Source organism: Tachysurus vachellii, chromosome 23, assembly GCF_030014155.1.
Source record: "Tachysurus vachellii isolate PV-2020 chromosome 23, HZAU_Pvac_v1, whole genome shotgun sequence".
NCBI lineage: Eukaryota > Metazoa > Chordata > Actinopteri > Siluriformes > Bagridae > Tachysurus > Tachysurus vachellii.
In genome coordinates this window covers 9,035,806-9,056,720 of record NC_083482.1, presented here as the reverse complement: position 1 = coordinate 9,056,720, position 20,915 = coordinate 9,035,806, and the positions used below count along the sequence as shown (strand labels likewise).

General features: G+C 37.8%; 2 protein-coding genes across 4 annotated transcripts in view; one reads left to right on the top strand and one right to left on the bottom strand.

Moving 5' to 3' along the window:
- Nucleotides 1–14,052, top strand: part of kcnq1.1 (potassium voltage-gated channel, KQT-like subfamily, member 1.1) — a 35,879-nt gene extending 21,827 nt beyond the window's left edge. For all 3 annotated transcript variants that reach the window (XM_060859509.1, XM_060859508.1, XM_060859510.1), the window contains 5 exons: nt 6,322–6,397; nt 7,759–7,853; nt 8,053–8,099; nt 8,853–8,914; nt 13,225–14,052. In XM_060859509.1, the coding sequence (XP_060715492.1) occupies nt 6,322–6,397; nt 7,759–7,853; nt 8,053–8,099; nt 8,853–8,914; nt 13,225–13,419 (475 nt within the window). In that variant the 3' untranslated portion in view covers nt 13,420–14,052. The remainder of the gene's footprint in view (nt 1–6,321; nt 6,398–7,758; nt 7,854–8,052; nt 8,100–8,852; nt 8,915–13,224) is intronic.
- A 4,399-nt stretch (nt 14,053–18,451) lies between these two features.
- Nucleotides 18,452–20,172, bottom strand: cdkn1ca (cyclin dependent kinase inhibitor 1Ca). The gene is made up of 3 exons (XM_060859189.1): nt 19,570–20,172; nt 19,220–19,349; nt 18,452–18,996 (listed from the first exon to the last, which is right to left on the bottom strand). Coding segments are annotated over exons 1-3 (636 nt in total). The 5' UTR covers nt 20,075–20,172; the 3' UTR covers nt 18,452–18,995.
- Between the last annotated feature and the right edge of the window lie 743 nt (nt 20,173–20,915).

Sequence of the window (20,915 nt, the reverse complement as noted above, 5' to 3'; positions counted from 1 at the left end):
CAGGGCCTGGTCGTCCACTCTAGCCCTGAGACAAAGAGCCATTGTCTGCAGCTCTACACACTCCAACAATGGCCTGATTGACAAGCAGCTCTAGTCGTACTGGGCTCCTGGCCTAGGACTGCAATGGCAGCTTTGTTAGAAACACTCTTATCGTAAGAAACAATCACCTTTGGGCTTGGTGAGACTTGTGCTGTTCAACTTTTTTTTTTTTAACATTTTCAACATAAAAGTTAGTGTTACTGTAGTGTACTGTAGTGTACAGTTCATGGATTATTTAATGGTATCATAATATTTGGTTTTACTGCCTATTTCATACTATTTCAGCAGGGAAAAAATTGATTAGTATATACATGTATATACTAATAAAATATAATATGTAATTTTCACCTATTTCACACACCTATTACACACATTAGTCAAGCATGTACCATTATTTGTATTCATTAAAGTCATTAGAGATTTTTAGTTCAGACCTTTTTACCTACAGAATCCAAAAATGAAGCGTTGAAACATTTCATATTCTTTACAGCTATTCTCATATCAACAAGATTTTACAGCTATTTTCACATGAAAATGTTCAATTGTTTAAATGTTACACTTTCACATACACTTCTTGTAAATACATATTATGGTGCATGGAGTCATTTTAAAACCTACAAGCAAAACAGTCCATTTGACCAGTCAATTTGAAGTAGAATTATAATAAATACAAAAGCCATATTTAGAATATAAGTAGTGGTGAATAATGATCTCTAAAATTATCACATCGTTAAAAAAATTATAATAAATGGGTTGACCTTTTGTGTTTAGAATCATGATATTAGAATTTCTTAATCTATGGTAATAATATTTAAAATATGCCATATTAGAAATATGGCAGAAATAATGGCCTTCCTGGAGTCCCTTATTAGAGCTGACCTAATGTACGGTACTGTCTGGACATAATATGCTACACTGTCTAGACTGCTGGGTGTGTGTGTGCCTGTGTGTGTTTGTGTGTAAAACTGCACAGGAGTGTGCGAGGCGTGATGAATAGGACAGGATCGTTGGCTCACTAATGCCTCTTCAGCGCGGCTTGCCAGCACAAGTCTCTTTATCAGGGCCGTCACGGCCACCCTTTCTTTCCTCTTTAACAGTAATTGCGTTTCGTTACAGTGTGTCAGGGCTAACAAGAGACCGAGGAGAAACAGCGAGAGGGAGATAGAGGGAGGAGGGGGCTGACAGAAGAGACAGATACAGATTGAGATAGATAGCAGGATCCACCATTGCATGTAATTCTAGAGTATTCTCTTGTATGCTCAGACAACTTCGTAAAATATTGCATAACTTTATTATCACTGGTCATGGTCAAAGTTCCTGCTAATTTTATTCAAATCTAAAATGCATTTTAAAAAATCATTTAATCTGTTGCTTTTATTCCACTCTATTTTTCTGATATACAAATGAAACTGTAATTAAGATTAATCTAGGATTTTGGTTGAATGTGGATCCTCATACTGTCCAGTAAAAAAATCAGAGACTACCATTTTGTTTTGAATCAAATGACCATTTAGTACTTGTTAATAATTTGGTGGCAGCCATGCATTTTTTTTTACACAGGTAATTTATACAAATAAATATGTAAACATTTTATTTGTAACACCGAAAATTCAATCTTGTATTTTTTCTTGCAGATAATCACACAGCACAACTATGATTGAAGAAATTCCAGTGAATCTTATAGTTGCTTCTGTTGAGAATGTGACAGTGTGTGTTTGACTACAACAGCAGGGTCTGATTTCACTTCTGCTTGTTATAGTGTGTAGTGTATTGTATTGAGAAGAGCAGCAGTAATCAGGATGAATTGAAACATAAACCTTCCCCTTTAAATTTGAAGTGCAGACACAATAGTAGGCACAATAATATTTGAATGCATATGGTATGTACTAATGCAAATACATAGCACACTGACGTTTTTAATTTTATTTCGACAGCTTTCATAAGAAACATGACATAATATTATTGTGTTAATAAGACTAAGATTGTATTGAATCTATAGATACAAATGCACTGTGTGTAGCTCTGTTGTTATGTCACCTGCTGAGCAGTGAGCTTTTGACTTAATGAGCTGGAATTCCATGTTGAGGGGGCGTTTTCTTTGGGTTTCATTGGTAAATTGAAATTTACAAGCTTTAGTCAGTCGCAGCAGCTCAGTCTCTGAAAAGAGCCATAATTTTCATTACTAAATGCATCATACTGTTGTGGAACGATGTGTCGCTGTAAGACATCTCAGGTCATAAAATGTTCATGAAAAGATTTAAAGAGAACTCAATATTATGTGAGTAAATAAATAAATGATAAATGAGATTTATATAAATTTATATAAATTTATATTTATATATATGACATTATTAAATATTATATATAAATTAATTAAAATGTAGACAGTTTCATTATTCCATATGCACAGGCTTTGGAATATATCATACAATGTTATGTAGTTACTGTTGTCATGCAATGAAATTGTAGTTGTTTCATGTCATATATGAAGATGTGGTAAATGTCAGTTTGTCGTTAGGCTTGGGAGCATGGAGAAGAAGGTTTGGCTGTTTAGTCATGGTGTAATCCAGCACTGTGGTGCTCCAGCTCAGCCTTAAAGGATATTTAATACTGGATATATAATACCCTTTGATGATCAGGATGAAAGAAATCTTTGCTTGACTAAAGCCATGGGGACCCCTTGTTCGATGGGCGTGTGTTTATGTGTGTGTGTGTGTGTGTGTGTGTGTGTGTGTGTGTGTTTATGTGATGTCCTTAGGTATGCCGGACCTACTCACGACCTGTGATCATCCAGGATCCGGCATCTGGTCAATGATTATCAGGCTGCCTAAGGCGCGCATGTGCTTATCTTGTGCTGGACACTTATAAAAACGTCATGGAGGCATTTGAGCTGAGAGCAGACGAGTGGGCCGATGTTTGGGCTAACATGTTTTATTGAACAGAAGCCCAGACCCCCCCATTCTGTATCCTTCCAGACTGGGGCTAATCGCTGTGCTGTTCCCCTCCTGCTGCAGGGGGCTATTCTTAGAGCCTCCAGCCTTTTAGTGCCCCAGCACTGCGCTCCCAAAGCCTGCGGCGCAACACAGCCACACAAAAGCACTTCAACTTTTGACTCAGAGCAACGAGGACAAGAGTGCACTCTGACACGGCTAAGGACGGGGGAGGGGCGGCGTGTGTATGTGTGTGTTAGAAAGGGGGGTGCTATAGTAACAGACCCATGTCACGTGATATCTATCCTGGGGCACAAAGCATTTTCAGGACACTTTTATTTCTCAATTCTGGCTTATTTTTGCAGTTTTTTTTTTTTTTGCTGAGCACAGCAGAGTTTATTTTACAGTTTTTAACCAATGGTGAAAAGTGTCATTAACACTTTACAGTCAGCACTGTATTGGTTTTTGTTGTGTAGAGAGAGGAGATAAAAGAAAGTGGCATCTATTTATTCAGTTGTACTCCATGTTTGTGGAAACCCATTCGTTCACATCTCTGTGTTGTCTTACGTCCCTCTTCATGGTTTTATAACCGCACAGCTGTGTATTTGTTCGTTTTTGTGTGCTCAGGCCCTGTAGATGTGTGTGTGTGCATGTACTGATTGCTGCTGCAGGCTTAATGTCTCTATCTTTATCTTGATGATAAGATTAACAAGGAACTCCTGAACCTGATTGCTTTCCTTCCTGTTTATCTGGTCCTGATAACGGTCCGATTAGCTCTGAGAAAAAATTCACACGAATAACACTTTTAGAAAATACCTGATAAAACAAATATTAAACATTACAAATATTAATTTGTGTTACATTCTTTTAGAGTAAACTCAGAGTCAGCAGATGCTTGCATTATCACTCAGTCTGAGCAAGTCATGCAGAAAATCCCTGTTTGTCCCTGCCAACGTGTTTACTTCCTTCGTTTCCTTGTTAATGGTGCCACTCTAAAGTGTTGTGATTGTTTGCCTCATGTATAGCTACAGTCAGAAATTCAATGCCAATTTCAGAGCCTGATTTATTTTTTTGGTTTGTTCTTTCTGCACTGAAAAACTTACCTGACCACAAGAACAGTGTTTACACAGGCTGTGTTGAACACACCCTGTACATGTGATGCAGGTGGGCAGACTGTTCAGAGTTGGGTGTTGATGTCAGTAATGGTGTGACTATTTCCTGTCCCACGCTGCAACTCTTTGATCTTTATTTGTTCTGCTTGTGACTGTCATTGACACAAGCACAACATCCGTTAACATCTACGCAATCAGGCGATCAAGCACACATGTCGTGACTTGCAAATGACTTTGGGAGATAGCGTGACAGCTTGGAATTGATGCTCTCTTTTTTTTATTAAAAACAAATCTTAGTGGCTTTTCCTTCATGCTCATTTAGGTGTCAGCACATTTGGATGCAGTTTCATGTAATACCTGTAGCGATGTCCTGAAAAAAAAAGTACCTTATTAATAAAACTTGAGCTTGGCTTTACTTGCGTCAGAAGCTCTTTTCGTATACTTATACTTACACTTGTACACCTCTTTGACATCTCTTTTGCTAGTGCAGGCACTCTGTGGTTTTTTCGCATCTGTCTGCTACTGATATCAGCCCCTTGAAGAGAAACTACCATTGCTGATTGTCTCTTACTTGTTTTATCAGTTCCAGGAGATCTCTTTCTCCTTTTTTTTTGCGTAGCTTCTTGCCAGTGTCTGCCATTAGCCAGGCTTTGTGCCAGCACCAAAGGCAGATGGTGACCCTGATGGGGTCATGAGACTAGCGTTGCTATGCTGGTAGCCAGGGATGGGGAAAGGAAGTGGTGCTGTCCCCTAGACAGATGGGTTGGTTCCCATGTTCTTCTTCCCCCGATCTCTCTCACTCTCTCTCACTCTCCCACGCACATAAATACTCTCAGCGCCATTTGCCAATCTACTGGAATGACAAGAGTCTGATTCCAGAGCATAATGATCTTGTGGTTGTCATCTGTAGAGATGGCAAGGTCATCATAAGGCTGTCAGTGGCAGAGCTGTATCCCACAGTGATGGCATGCTTTGTATTGTTTTCGTGTTAGCCACTGTCATTCGGCGTCTTTGTGACTCAGAATGAAGACTCAATAACCCAAAGACAGTTATGTAATGCATGTCTTGTCCAAGAATGGAATGTGAAAAATGGGCCAAGGGTGCTGTTTGGAATAATTGTGCTGCACTCTAGGACAGCTTGTTATCCAAACTTAGCTATTCAAGGTAGCAAAGATTTTTTCTGTTGAAACTATAAACATGGGGTAATTTTAGACTGATTGTACATACATTTTTTGTTTAGAAGTGTAAATTGCATTCTAATTATATAGTAAAATGCAAATATATATAGCTGTATCTAGTAGCCAAGAAAGATGCCAGATCATATCCTGAACTGGCTACAAGCGATTTATTTGCCGTTGCCTGGAGTCATGCTTATCTAATGCTCCATTTCCCTATTCGGAGGAACTAAATACCCTCAGGCAGCTATGTACATTAACTCATTTATGTCCTACAATACACAACCTGCTTGATACTCTTGCCTTCAGTTGGAGATTTATTTTAATATTTATTGTGCACCTGCAAGCAAGACAACACAAATACATGTAGAGCACAACATACATTTTTATACATGGCCTATCAAGATAAAGATACAATTTTTTCAAATTTTTAAAGGAAAAACCCTTCTTTATACAGGTTGTACAAGGAGGTCATCTATCAGTTTATACAGGGTATCTACATGCAGGTCATCTACAGGGAGCAATTCTCACACCAGTCACACACTTTCATTCACACCCAACCCTTTCAAAATTCTCCAAGGCTGACAGTATCAGAATTGTGTTTGGTCCATGTCCTGGTCACAACCCCTGTCTGAGTCATTACCTGAGCTCATCAGCATTAAAGGCCTCTGTATTAATTCCTCCAAGCTGCACCTGAGGGCCTTTCCCAAGCCAGAGAGGATTGTTTTGCAAATGGTATAGCATGGCTTGTGTCAAGAGTGCATTCGGTGCTTTGGAACTATTATCTTCATGATGCCAGTAGCGCTTTACAGCCTTATTGTCTTCCTCGCCTTCTCTGGAAGTTGTAAAGGACCCAAACCATGCATTAGTCTGGCATGATTTCAAATACCCCCCAAAGCATGAGAATAAATGAAACAGGCTTTTTTGTTCATACTGTCCTTTTTATGTACTCAGACACACTGAAGCTTTAAGAATCTAATTTAATCCTACATTCTTATCTCTAACTGTGATGTATCATTTCTCCCTTTCTGTTCTTCATCCTTATGATCACCCATTAATGCACAGATTGCGAGAAACCCACCGGGCAGCTATTAAAGTGATCCAGAGAATGCGCTATTTTGTGGCCAAAAAAAGGTTCCAGGTAAGACTGTCTAGATTTTATTTTTACCTATCTGTAAATTCTGTCCTGAAATCAGAAATTCCAATGTACCGAATGCTGCAGACAGGTAACTTTATATCTCGTGCTGAGTTCTTGGCTGTAGGATTTCAGTGTTAAGGTCAGATTGCTTATCACCATAATGTGAGTAGTTAAGAACTGTAATTGTGCCTCCATGAGGAGTTCCAATGTAATTGGGGTTTAATGTCTCTCTCGGTGCCTGTTGAAGAGCTGGCCTCATCCTAAAAGGTCTTTATCCATGGCAGCAGAAAACTGCTTTTTTTTTTTCTTTTTTTTCCATGTTTTGGTTTTTGGCTTGATGGCAGAAAGGCAGCTAAAGTCTTTTTCCAGAAAAGTGAATTTATAAGTAAAGTGAGTCTTGTACCAGTGAGCATATAGGAATATTAGAATATAGAAAAACTCTATTTGAGTGTTTGAGAAAACAGTATTTTTAAATGTTGTGCAGTGAAAAGTTTTGAGTTCTTGAAATTCTGAAGGCCAAAAAAAGAAAATACTTTCATTTTCAGGTCATACTAGTTCTAGTTTCTTTCTAGCATATTACATCCAACTGCTCACACATTTATGTTGATGATAAAATTTGCATCCCACTCTCTTTCTCCTTTTTCTACCTTCTTTTTCTTCCCTCTCAGTGTCCTTTAATTTGCCTTTGGTTTACCACACTTACACGTCTCTGAAATCCCCTCGCTCCACCTCTCACATACTCTTGTGACACCAAAAGCATAATCATAACCCTGTGTCAGACATTGGCAGCCACTTTTAGTGTCTGAACTCATGATTAATGTTTGCACTTCTCTGAGCAGATTTAATCCTGTCTGACTTGGGAGTTCTTTTACCAGAGACGTGTTAATGTTTGCATTTTTTTTTTGCTTAACCAACTGAAGCCTCATAACAAACATGTGACTTCACACATTCCCCACATGTTCCTTGGAGTCATCAAATAAAGTCAAACAGCTCAGGGTGTCAAAGTGCAGGTCTAATCAGGTTCAAAAGCAAGGAATCCGTGCTTGATCAATATGAACGTTTGGTGTCGGCTCATGTGGGTGGCTTTTCTTCAAAGCTAAACCCCAAGCATAGATGTCTTTGTGCTCTTTGATCTACAGCAGTATAATTGTGAGGTGATGAAAGTTTATATAACGTTCATAATTACGCAGTGATTTACTCATTTTCTCATGTGTTTAGTTTTATATTTATACCCTTATGTTTAGCTTTGCTTTGGTACCTAAATACCATTTATTTTTATAATACAAGGGTTTTCTTATCTTGAACTTCTGATATCAGGAAGGACAAGTAGAAACACACCCCTGACAAGTTTTGTGTGCTTGCAGCAAGCACGTAAACCATATGATGTCAGAGATGTAATCGAGCAGTATTCTCAAGGCCATGTCAACCTCATGGTGCGAATCAAGGAGCTGCAGAGGAGGTGGGATACTGCTGCCAACTTCTTTCAAGTTTATGTCAAATAAATGCTCCAGATCTAAAAACTCTGGAGGAAGTGTACTACATTATAATGTTAAGCCATTTTTATTCAGATTTGAAGCATGAAGCATTACTTTTGGATGGACAATTAGAGCTACAAATATATATCACTCTAATTAATCTGCTTTATCTGCCTTCCATAGGCTGGATCAGAGTTTGGGAAAACTGTCCTTGTTCCAGACAAGCTCAGGTAAAGTTTGCAGTACAAACTCTTTCTTTGTTTATACTGGAAAGGACTAAGACATTCTGTATAACACAAATAGACTCCAGAATTAATGCAAACGCTATCATTATATATTGAACACAATATTTTTAGATCGTTCTGTAGAATAGTTAGAATAGTTGAAATAGTTATAAAATTTGTTGTTGTTGGAGTCTTATACATTTTATCAAGAAATAATTAGTAATTAGGGGGCACGGTGGCTTAGTGGTTAGCATGTTCGCCTCACACCTCCAGGGTCGGGGTTCGATTCCCGCCTCCACCTTGTGTGTGTGGAGTTTGCATGTTCTCCCCGTGCCTCGGGGGTTTCCACTCCGGTTTCCTCCCCCGGTCCAAAGACATGCATGGTAGGTTGATTGGCATCCCTAGAAAATTGTCCCTAGTGTGTGATTGCGTGAGTGAATGAGTATGTGTGTGTGTGTGCCCTGCGATGGGTTGGCACTCCGTCCAGGGTGTATCCTGCCTTGATGCCCAATGACGCCTGAGATAGGCACAGGCTCCCCGTGACCCGAGGTACTTCGGATAAGCGGTAGAAGATGAATGAATGAATAATTAGTAATTAATTTTGCTTGTCTGGAAGTAGAAAAAAACAGTAATGTTTAGAACCAAGAAGACAAAAAGACATAAATGAGTACTCTTTTCTTTCTGTCATAATAAACACTACATCATAAATGGTAGCAACACCTTGACATTATGATTATGATTATTTAAATTTAATTTCAGAGAGAGCTAGAGATAGAGGCACAAATACAATTGGCTCCAGACTCAAAAGGATGGAGGACAAGGTAAGCATTGCATTTTTGTTTTCAGATTAGGATCCTAAATTTTGTGCCAATGGTCATATTAATTCCTTTTTTGTGCCTCTGGGAAAACATGGTGGGAAAGTCATTTTCATTCTGAAGTGACTCACACTTGAGATACTTCTTCCATCTCTGACTGTGTTTCCCATAACAGTTGACACTATAGTTTTGTTGTTGTTGTTGTTGTTGTTGTTGTTGTTGTTGTTTATAGAACTGTTTACTCAGGTTAAGGTTAGGATTAGATTATGGTACAGGAATGGTATTAATTGTCTGTTTTAAGACAGTCAAATGTCAATGGAAAATCCTCACAAAAATACTTTGACAAACATGCATTTGTGTGTGTGTGTGTATGTGTGTGTATGTAACCTCTTAACTGACTTGACTGACAGCCAGGGACTCAGGAGCTTTACAAACACTCACTATGCTCCTGTTCATTTGCCACTCTGGCCCTAAATCCCTTTACAAACACTTTTTTTATCCCAGACATGAACTCTGGGGAAAACACACACTTACTAACATACCCCCACCCCACCCACCACCACCACCACCACCACCATCATCCTTCTCTCTGAACTGCACTCCCAGTCTGTGTCTCATACACTCTCCTTTACTCTGTACAGCAGTGTAGTTATCTTTTTGTATCCTTCTGACTGTCTAAATGCCTAAAGTGATTAAAAAAAGTATTACTAAGATATCAGCCATGTTTTTGAACTCAAGTAATGAAAAAAAATTCCGTTTTTATTTAGCACTGAGTACAATGGGGCGTTCTGTATTCCTAGCACACTGGATTAGCAATTTAATGACTGATTTGCTTTCAGTATGACAGAAGCTGCAGTGACAGACCAGATGTGTTTGCACAATTCTTTGTCCACAATGACTATTTTTTGTTACCTTGGAGCCAGTGATGACAGGATGACCTGCCCCACAATCTACTGCTCTTCTTTCCATAGTACATTGGTAAACAGGAAGCAGACAGTGTGTGACATAAACAGGAACAAATAGCTGGAGCATTTTAGGCAAACAGGCGCCTGAGGCATTCCTCCAACTTGCTCGTTGTATTCTGCTCTGCCACCCACTGTGATACCAGGCATTACAGTATGTGTGTCAAAGACATATTACACAAGAATCACACTCATATTGCATAACTATAGAAAATGATGTATAATATAGTGAAATCTTTCTCCAGTGATGATTAGTTTGGATATTGAATGGGAGCACTAAAACATTTTTTTCTGTCCATTAACAATTCACTGTTACTGTTATGAAAGCGTTAGGTGTTAGTCTTATAACTCTTCTTGTATAGACATAAGCTTAGGAAGCTTACACATAGGAACACAGTCACTAACAGGAAGTCGGATAAGCAGCACAACCTGTGTTTCCTAATTTTTTTAAACAAAAAAAACAAAAGCTGTAATTACGCTGTGTGTCCCTTCCACAATAACAATCACAGTAAACAGAAGAACTATGCTTGATATTTAAGGGCTCTTTCATTCAAACCTGTGAACACAAAACCTTCTGTCACTGAACAATCTACTTTATGATGTTTGTTCTTTTGTATGATTCACACTTTGATCTGTAAATGCGTGCTTAGTGCTTCTAGTATGAGCCGCAATTTGAGGGGAAAATAATAATGGAAAAATGTAATGCACCTTGTTTCTGATTATTAATGTTTTGAATGTTACAGCGATGTGGATTACCACAAATAGATACTATATGTATGGGTGTGGCTTTAATTCAAATTTCAATACCTTTTTAGTTGTAGCTCTTTTAACTGTAAATGTTGTCACAAAGCAGCTTTACAGTTATCTAGATACAGATCCGGAAACCTAATGACCAAGCCGAAGGCAAGATAAAAAATACTGCCTGAGTTGACATGAGAGGAACCAGTCACAAAAATAGAACCAGTTATCTTCTGATACCAGATTATGACTTTTTAACTTTATGAGATAAAGTCGTGTAGCATGGAGTATGTTGAAAGGTTGTTCATTATGAGTATCAGGGCCTTTTTTTCTAAGTTTTTAATCTTAAATCCATGTCTGTAGCATTAAACCCATAGTCCAAAGTTTGGTGCAGCAGATATGTATCGTGCAAGACTATGCACCACAGAACAATAAAGGAGATCATAGTACTGCATCCATTTTCTCACAATAAACTAAAAAGGACGCATGGTAACCTGGGAAGCTGAAAGCTAGCATGTGCTTCCTCTGAGAAACATGAAACCAGCAACCGTCACATTTCTCTGACTGAATCTCTGTTATTTCAAAGGGCAGCTGAACACATTCAAATGAAAGCCGTAACTGTCAGCTGCCACATACACAAGCTCACATACACTCATGTCACTCTGATTGACCAGCAAGAGTGTAGTGCCATGCCAACATGGCTAATTTGGAAACCCATGTGCATTTTTATCATGATATTCTTCACAAAGCTTATCAAAGTGGTCAATACTAGAACTTATCATGAATCAAAAAGATGTATTATTGTCTAGATTAGTATACGGAATACTTTTAGGTCATATATAAATATATTTCATACACAACTTGTGAATATGAGTTTTAGCATAGGTGTTGCATATGTATGATTATAAACAGCTAGTGAAATTCCTTGCAATGGCAGATGTGTGTTCCTGTCAGCTCTCAGCTGTAAGCAATCATATCCAGCAGTCTCATTCCACTCCATTTGAGCTGGGTTTTTGTCTCTGCATGGTTAGAAGGGTGTATATTTGTATATCTGCGTCTACGTGGGAGAGCTTGCACATGTTTATATGTGAAGTCACATGCCATGTGGATGGCTGTGTGTGTTTGTGAATGTGTTTGCAAGTGTGTGCCTTAACGCTACCTTGATATAAACTATGTTGTTGCTCAGAGACGCGTATCTGGTGATTTGTAAAAGGGTGGAGACGGACTCAGCTCCAGAGATTACATAACATGGATGGACACTTAGCCCCTCAGCAGTATATATCCTTATGTATCTAAACATGTAATGTAAATATATTGCTGCTTCATGTCTGGACAAATTAATTAAGGAGAAACAAAGGCACGATAGTCTTTGGATGTTTTTTACCTTCACAATCCGAAGCAATATATAAAAAGTACATGATGATATGCAAGTGAAATGGGAACGGAATGGTATAAATTATAGATATATAAAGGGATTTTATTGTGTTAAATTCCTAGCAGTATTAACAGTATGGGAATGTCAACAAAGCCAGCACTCACTAGAAGTACTGAAATAACTAAACTAATACAGCAAACATCATACAATAAATTCCCCATGATATTAAAATTAGCAGACTGAAACGTTCCTGAAATGTTCAAAAAACAGCTGTTCTAATATATGGTTATAGTAGATTATAGTAGTACTGTAGGTTTCTCTACAAAGTTATTAGATAACTACGTTATTACGAAAATAACACTAGAACCAATATTGTTACTGTTCCCGCAACTAAAATGTGCAAGAAATTTGTATGATCGTTTATAAACGTAACATGAAAAACGAGAAAGAGAGTGAGACAGAGATTATACTATTTTTCATCTATTTGTTATCAGTTTCCTGGGCTTTTTTTTTTCCAGGGGAATTCAGAATACATAATGAATTTGCTGGAAACCACAATGTCCTGTTTAATTCTGTTTTATTTGTATAGGCCCTAAGACCTGGTCACAAAGCGGCTTTACCAAAATCCGGATGTAGATTTATATTTAGATTTTTAGTAAGCAAAGCCAGAGGTAACAATGACAAGGAAAAACTCCCTGAGTTGGCATTTGGAAAAAGCTCAAGAGGAACCAGACTGCTTCTGGGTGACATTATAAATCATTACTCTTTTACAGTTGTATACTATAATGTCAAACCATACTGAGTGTTTTGAAAGGATGATCAGCATATATGCATATTATAATAAATAAATAAATAAATAAATAAATAAATAAAAATATGAATCTTAGGATGCAATATAGGGTGTTGTTTATGAGTGCAGCAGCAGTAGTTTTTTTATGTACAGATCTACAGTATCCAGGTGAGATTGACTAAATCTCTTTACTAAACTGTTTTCCAATTTTATCCCTTTTTGGGAAGTGAAAATGTTAAATGAATGTCTATGTGTGACCATAACCTTAAAACCTATAAATTGTTTAGATGGGTGCTTGTTACAGAATTTGACAAAGCTTGTCATAAACTTAGATGTTTAGCTATTTTGTTTTACAGGTAATATACTTTTCCTTAGTGTATCTCAATAATTGTATTCCTAAAGATTAGCATATATTTCAGATTTTTTACACTCTCTCGTTTCTTCTTTTCAGATCATACACATGGACAAGACACTAAACCTCATTGTGGACTCTATGAACCTCCTTCTGAAGAGGGAGAGTGATGTGAGCAGTGTGGCAGGAGCAGCACATTGTGAAAGGGCCCACACGCTAACACGCGACCTTAGTCTACCCACATATGACCAGCTCTCAACCCCATGTCCATCTGCCCTTGAGGACAGCTCCTGAGCTGAAGCAGCCAACAAACAACTGAATCAAGTGCCTTGTGTGGGGTGAGCTGTAGAAGAGTAGACACAGACAAAAGAACACTGAATCTGTGCTTAAGTTTGATCAGATTTTCTCAGGTGGACCAATCATAACTCATAAAAGTCACTTGTAAGAGGAATTTAAAAAGATGTAATCTCTCATGCACACTGTATGACATAGATTACCTTTTAGGCTTGGTGTGTTTACTGTATAAGGAAAAATATGTGAGTTCATTTTTGATTAATCCAATTTCTTCATATGCTTATTAAAATAAAATCAGTTTTGATGCAAGGTATGGGGATGCTTATGGCAAGCTATGCACATCCAAATGGTTGCATAAATATTTATTAGATCCAGTCATATGGGGTGGTTTTGCAATCTGTACATTTGAAATCTAGTTTATTTATTAAGTCATGTATACATTGATTCAAAAATGCATACATGCATAATTGTACTGATTTTATTTCACATTCAAGTATTAGTGTTTTTCATATAATGAGCCAAGTGTTATTTACTGGTATATTCCAGAAGCAACATTGCTAAATCCTTTTTTTTTTTTTTTTGATTTTTATACATGCCTTTTTTCTGTTCTCATAAAATAAATATTTACCATCACTTATGAATTTGTATTACTTTTTCAGTAAGGTCTCATTTTGAAACAGTTTCTGCGGCGTGTCTGTGGGTTTCCCGCTCTTTTTTGGGCCATACCCATATATCTTTTTGCTGGTTCGAAGGTGATGTGGAGGCATTTATGGCATTCAGGAACGGTTGTAATGCTTTTTCTAAAAAGTCTTTCAGCTACGCTTGAATTCCTTTAGTGTATCCTGACAGATCAATGAATTACGCAGCACACGACCATATGGGCAGCACCGTGACCTGTGACCTCTGTCCGATACCTTTGCTCTTTTGGGTGAAGGGGCTTGTTACTATGGAGATGACTTTATGTGCACCCCTGACCCTCTCTTGTGAAGGAACATGGCCATTCCTCTGATTCTTTCAATTATTGCTTATCATACGGACTAGTGTTGCCAGTAAGATCACAAACTGACGTATACAGTACTTACAATAAACTGATTTTTGAAAAAGGGGAATTATCTTGTTCCTTAATGAAACTAGTACCTAATTTAGAAATCTTTCAACAAAAGAACAATTGTCCAAACCTAATCAAGTCCTGAGAAAACTCTGCTGGATGGAGTAAATACATTTCACATTTTACAAACTAGTAACTAATCATTCTTTAGACTTTTTTGGAAGCGTTTTTTCATTGCTTTTCTTAATATAAGCTTCATGAAAAAACTTTGGTTAGATAACAAAATGCTAATTCCCATTTTTTACAAAACACATATCTCAACATAAACTATAAAGTGCTGATCTAATACTCATAAAGTCAACACGATACTGATCATTGCAGTATCATCAGAAAATTTCTTCGCATGACTTACTTCCTCATGGTGACTTATATCGACTGTTTCTTTTTGAGTTTTAGACAAACTTATTTCCTGCAATACTCATTTGACATTTTTTTATAATGTTGCTTCTCATCAGTATTTCTCAATCTGGTGCTAATACATACATATTTGGGTGTATAAAAGCACAAGACAAGCATGACTCAAGCCTCTTATATAACCTCTTTTCATAATGACTCAAAAGTGTTTAAAGACCATGTAGTCCTGACACGACTGACTCGCAACACAGAGGGGTTTAAATTCTTAAAAAAAATAGAGCACAGAAGGTGAGTGAGTGACAAGAGCCAAGCATGGCCACAGCGCTGACTGTTCTTTAGACTTTGCTACCCTGCAACAAGACAACTGTGTCAACAGTAAAGGCAAGAGCACAACAGAGCGGGTAGGCAGCATGGAGGGCAGGCCTTGCTACTGTGGGGGTCTGGACCATATGCCGGCACATAAATGATGGGCCTTTGTCATGCGTTTAAAAGGACCCACTGCTGCCACTTTTTCTGAGACTGCTGAGCAAACTTGGGAAGCAAATGCTATTAATTCAAGCTAGTGAACCCATAGAGGTGTATCCAGCCTTAAAGACACAGCTTGCCAATGCCTCTGCAAGTTTTATGGGCCAAATGATTTGGAGAGAAAAAGAAGCACCCTGACATGGAAAGAGGCTGAAGTAAATGGAAGATCGATGGTTTGATGGTTTGGCAGAAACTTGGCAGCCTGCTAGAGTTATAACAGGGTTAACAGCGCTGGGAAAGTGGTTTCCATAATAACAGAAAATTAGCTTTCCCACATGAGATCATTTAATGCTGCAATCTGACATCCTGTATTAACTGACCATGTTATGTTTGGTATAAAATTCAGTTTCCATTAGCAATCATGAATGGTGTATTTAATATAGACCAAAAATAGCCACTTTACACAAAAGCAATCTTAATGAACTAAGAGCTAGACAATAGAATCGATTCAGATATGAGACCTGACTTCACTAAGGTGTGTGCAGATTGCTAGGGGATGAATGGCTATGGCTCTTTGGGATTTCTGCGAGTCAATCTGGGGGTCCCAAGAGTCTCAGAAAATCATCCATCTGGTTAGAAATCCCACTGGTAATGGTACAGCATATTGACAATCTGGACATAATGATTTTATTGTATAAGATCAAATAATGAGGTCCCAGTTTAACCTTCAGGGCGGGCAGAACTATAAATTGTTTAGATACATCTGAACTGCATAAAGCATATGTAATCTTATTGCAGCTGTTTTAACATATACAAAATCAGTGTGTCATGTCAATCCAACAACAACAACAACTGTAATGACAAAAGGAACTTGCACATTTGAATCTCAAAGACTAAATATTCCCCATCTTCAGGCAGAGATTTACCATTGTGTGTAGGATGTACTAATTCTGTAAAACTATATTTTATATATCTTGATTTTGCTTTTAAATCACGATGGCAGACAATAATCCTTCCTATTGTATCTCTCTTGCTGGTGAAAATGTAATGTTATCAGCTCAGCTGATACCAAAGTGTGCATCTGATCAAAAGGAGGAGAGATTAGACATGAGACCCATCCTTCCTCCTTGGAGTCTGATGGGAGCCTTGGGGGGCCAATCTCTGTTTTCTTGCACACGACTGAAGATAGGGCAGAAAAGCCAAACCAAACAGAGGATTTGGGGGCGCACAGGGCTCCCATTAAGGCGCACAGGCTCATTTGCAGGTGAATGCGATGGCACTCGCTCGGCCTGACGCGCCTTTCGCTCCTTTTGTTCCGCCGCGGCCTTTTTTTCCTGCCAGATGGTCGGAGAAATGAGACACGCCCAGGTCCTCCCACCGAATGCGTCTCACCGCAAAAAATAAAAAAAATATCACGGGGAAAAGCAACGAATTTTTCGCTTATACAGGTTATCTATGATGTTTATGCTGGTTATGTTCTTCTTAGTAAAGCAAAGGTGAAAAATAAATAAATAAAAAGTACTATAAAAGAAAGTGCTAAAAAATAAAAAGAAAGAAAGAAAGAAAGAAAGAAAGAAAGAAAGAAAGAAAGAAAGAAAGAAAAAGAAATATAGAAAATAATGTGATTCCGAATTACATTTCGTTTAGTGTAAAATTTGGCTCTGATTTTGAGGTTTCTAAAATTAAAAGAAAATCCAAAAGAACACCTTCGTCAGTCCTTATAGATACCAAGGAAAGGTGACCTGAAATATCAGAATTATTATATATGTATAAAATATGTGCTTGATTTACATTTTTTATCGCAAAACTTTTAAAACGAAATTGTATTAAAAAGATTGAAATTTTAGCTGTTATATAATTTAAAGCTCTGCAAATTTGGCTAGTTTCCAAAAAAGCAACGTAACACAAAGACAATCTCTAACCATCATATTGAATTCTCTCTATGTGTCAGGATTAGCTTAAAATAAACCTTTTTGGGAAATAGCTCACTTTTAATTTTTTTGAGGTTATGTAACAGAAAACCAAACATTTCTGAAATTGCTGACTAAAAAACTCATCTAAACATATCTGTGATCTTTTTAAGCATAAATTACATTTATTTTATTAAGCTACCCTGTTATAAGTCATTTCTAAAAGGGAATTTAAAAATAATCATATACGTCTAGATTCTAACAGTGAGATATATATATATATATATATATATATATATATATATATATATATATATATATTCTAACAATGAGATTATATATATGTGTGTGTGTGTGTGTGTGTGTGTGTGTGTGTGTGTGTGTGTGTGTGTATTAAAAAACAAATTGACAAAAAAGCAAAATCAGTGAATGCTACCCAATTCAATTAATGTTATTTTAACTATTCGTAAACTTGCTATGTATAATGTCTGAAAAACAATAAGCGAGTCAAATTAATCATATAGTCTATAACCAGATGCCAATAACAATTCGTAAACTTATAAACTATTCGTAAATTTGAATGGAAAATGAGATTCTGAACTTCCTTGAAATTATTTTCGTTGTGTTTGTAAACTATGGAGCGTTCTATTCTTAGTAAGAGGCATTTCTAATTAGCTGTGTTGTTGTAGCCATCATGCATGCGCTCTAATAGAGATGCATGTTATTTACCGTGCATGTGTGTGTAGGTATAGAGTGGGAGGCAGGTGGTCGGCGTGTTTGTGTGTGTGTGTGTTGCACAAGCCCGTTTTGTTCCGCGGCTCTCCGTAAGTGTTTCATTAGCTGAGAGGGCGCTGAAAATGAAGCTCTTACACTGGGACAAAGCGGATGGGGGTTGTGTTTCTCAGAGGGCACCTGCCTCCTCCTTCATTATGGAGAGAGAAAATGGCCTTTAAATCCCCCTATAACCGAGCAGCTGTCCAGGGTAGAACAGCTGAGAGGCTAAAACTTCTTTCTCTCTCTCTCTGTCGCTCTCTCTCTCTCTTTTTTTAAATTTTTTTTGTTGTTGTTACTCTCAAATGTTCACATCCAAAAAGTACAAAGGGCAGAACATTTCTTTCAACCTTCCCACCTCCCCCTGCTCTAGGTATTGAGATATTATAATCAAATCCATGACAGACAAAACAATACCACTGAGTAAACAAAAATATAATTTATTTTTTTGTGTGTTCATTCAATTGTTCAAACCTAATATATACATATATATTAAAGAAGCGGCTCAGAAACATTATTTGCATCGTAACGTCATCCAACAAACTTAAATAAAACATAAAATATTGCAGTAAATAAACAATAGCTGTAAATAAAATCGTGACACTATCATGAATCATAAATAAAACATAAGTTAGTAGTATATTTTTCCACAAATACACACAAATTCAGTTGCTAAATTCTACAGGAAACAATGTAGGCTACAAAATCAATTTACAAAAGAAAACGTCAAGTAGAAATAATAATAATAAAATTAAAATAACAGTAATAATAATAATAATAATAACAATAATAGAATTGCACCGTTCAGACGTTGTAACACTGCAACCAAGTCCGTTCTGGTAGAGTCAGTATTGCTACATTGATCAGAGAGACAAATAAAACAAAAAGTCTTCAGAAATCCTCCTTCTGTGTCCTTCATCCGCTCAGCAGATAAAACACTGGACTTCTGTATTTCTCAGTGCAAAGCATCTAAAAACAAAAGGAAATAAGAGTAAATGAATAAGAGAACGGACTGAATATACTGACAGCTTTATTAAGACTATATAAAATGTTTAATCAAATCAAAACAATGTGCCACAAGACCAAATAGTCAGTAAATCACGACCTACTGAAATAACCTTTTTGTAATTGTTAAGACTATTCTTCAAGGACTAATTTACTAAAACGGAGCTTTCCTCATTTTAACACCTACCATCTCATTCTTTTGCGTGGAGTGACTTCAGCAGGGATGGACTGGGATGTGCTGGACTGGGATGTGCTGGACTGGGATGTGCGCTCAGCAGCCTTAGAGTCAAAGATACGCTTTCTCCTGGGGAAGAAGTCTAGAGACAGAGAGTGAAGTTAGAAATAATAATAATAATAATAATAATAATAATAATAATAATAATAATAATTTCACAAATGTGTAGACTTTATACTTTGTATAAAATATTAGGCTATTAGTAATAATGATGACGCATAAACCTAGGTTACTTCTAGCACTTTAGGACTAAGTGTAATACAGTCCTAATAATATCTGGAATCTGACTTAGTGTATATTACCGGTAATGTGCGTAGTGCTGTTTCTCAGAGTCTCTGGCACAGAGGCTTTCTTTCTTCTCCGACACAGAGGAGTGACATGATCTCGGGCGTTCAGCGCTCCGGAGCGGTTTTCCTGATTCACCTCTGCAGATGGACTCGGAGCTTCAGCGGAAGTCTGTGCTTCATTTTTACATCCAATCTCCGTGCTGGACTCGGTGTCTTTCGCGTTAGCAGTAAGCGCTTTCCCGTTACGCACCGACTCCTTATAGAAAGATGGAACGGTGTTCACTGCTATTTCCTCCCACTCGTAATGTCCAGGCAACGGCACGTTCTCCTCGAAGTTGAAGTTCCAGCGGCTTTGGTCCCGTTCCGAGATTTCCTGCAGTCTCCGCTTCATTTCGCAGTTCAGCTCTTCGTGATCCACGGGTCCGAAGAGATTACGACAAACCTTAGTGCGGGCGAGAAGAGGAAACGTCCTCCGTGCTGCGTGTCGCTCCCACATGTTCTGTATGTCCACATTAGCCATGATGCGTTGCAGTTAGGGGCTTTACACGGAACGGTACCGGCGTTTGTTGAGGAACGTTTGTCCAGGTCAGTTTATATTTCTACTGTTGGTGCTTGAAGGCCCGGTGTGTACAAAGCAGTAGCCACGGATTGGCCAGCTCCATTGCCCCGCCCTTTGAGACAAAACACCACACCCTTCTCGTAGCGCATTGGCCAGAAGCGGATAGTGAGTGCGCACAATGCTTCTTTCATGTGTTTATTCGAGTTGATGTAAATACACACAAAAGCCATAAAGTCGTGGACATTGTTTAAGGGATCGTGATGAAAAAAAGAGGGACACAAAAGACACAATTGATCGTAAATGCATAAAAAATGTGTTCAATTCAATTCAGTTTTATTTGTATAGCGCTTTTAACTACGGACATGGGCACAGTTGCAGTTTTAAAGACATTTATAAATCGTATGAATGTTCACGTATAAAGATATCCTAACTGAGTAAGCCAGAGGCCCTGATTATGAGGAAGAAATGTTGAGTTTTCAAAGGGAACCCATCCTTAACTTGGTGAACTCGGATCGTTTGGTTCTAAATCATTTCACTCCTATAACTGTGTATGGTCAAAAAGCAAATGCAATTATGTACCGAGGAAATTCTTAACTTAGGTGCAGAAGAACTGAAGTCCAAAGCCATGTTCATGTACCATCCACATTAATATCATGTATTTTAAGCTGTCACTGTGGGGCCATCCTCAGAAGCAGCGTGTGGTTTGGAAATGAACAGAACTCCAACCAGATGTAGGGCATCAGGAGGGCAGAAGGAATTAATTGTTGGTATGTAATGGTTGAGGCAGTGTAGTTATTTTTAT

What these genes read in the sequence shown, in the direction of transcription:
- cdkn1ca (XM_060859189.1), bottom strand. Translation starts at nt 20,074, where the DNA reads ATGGCTAATGTGGACATACAGAACATGTGGGAGCGACACGCAGCACGG. An exon ending in CAGCACTACGCACATTACCG is followed by an intron (nt 19,350 to 19,569) that starts GTAATATACACT and finishes CTCTGTCTCTAG; the next exon opens with ACTTCTTCCCCAGGAGAAAG.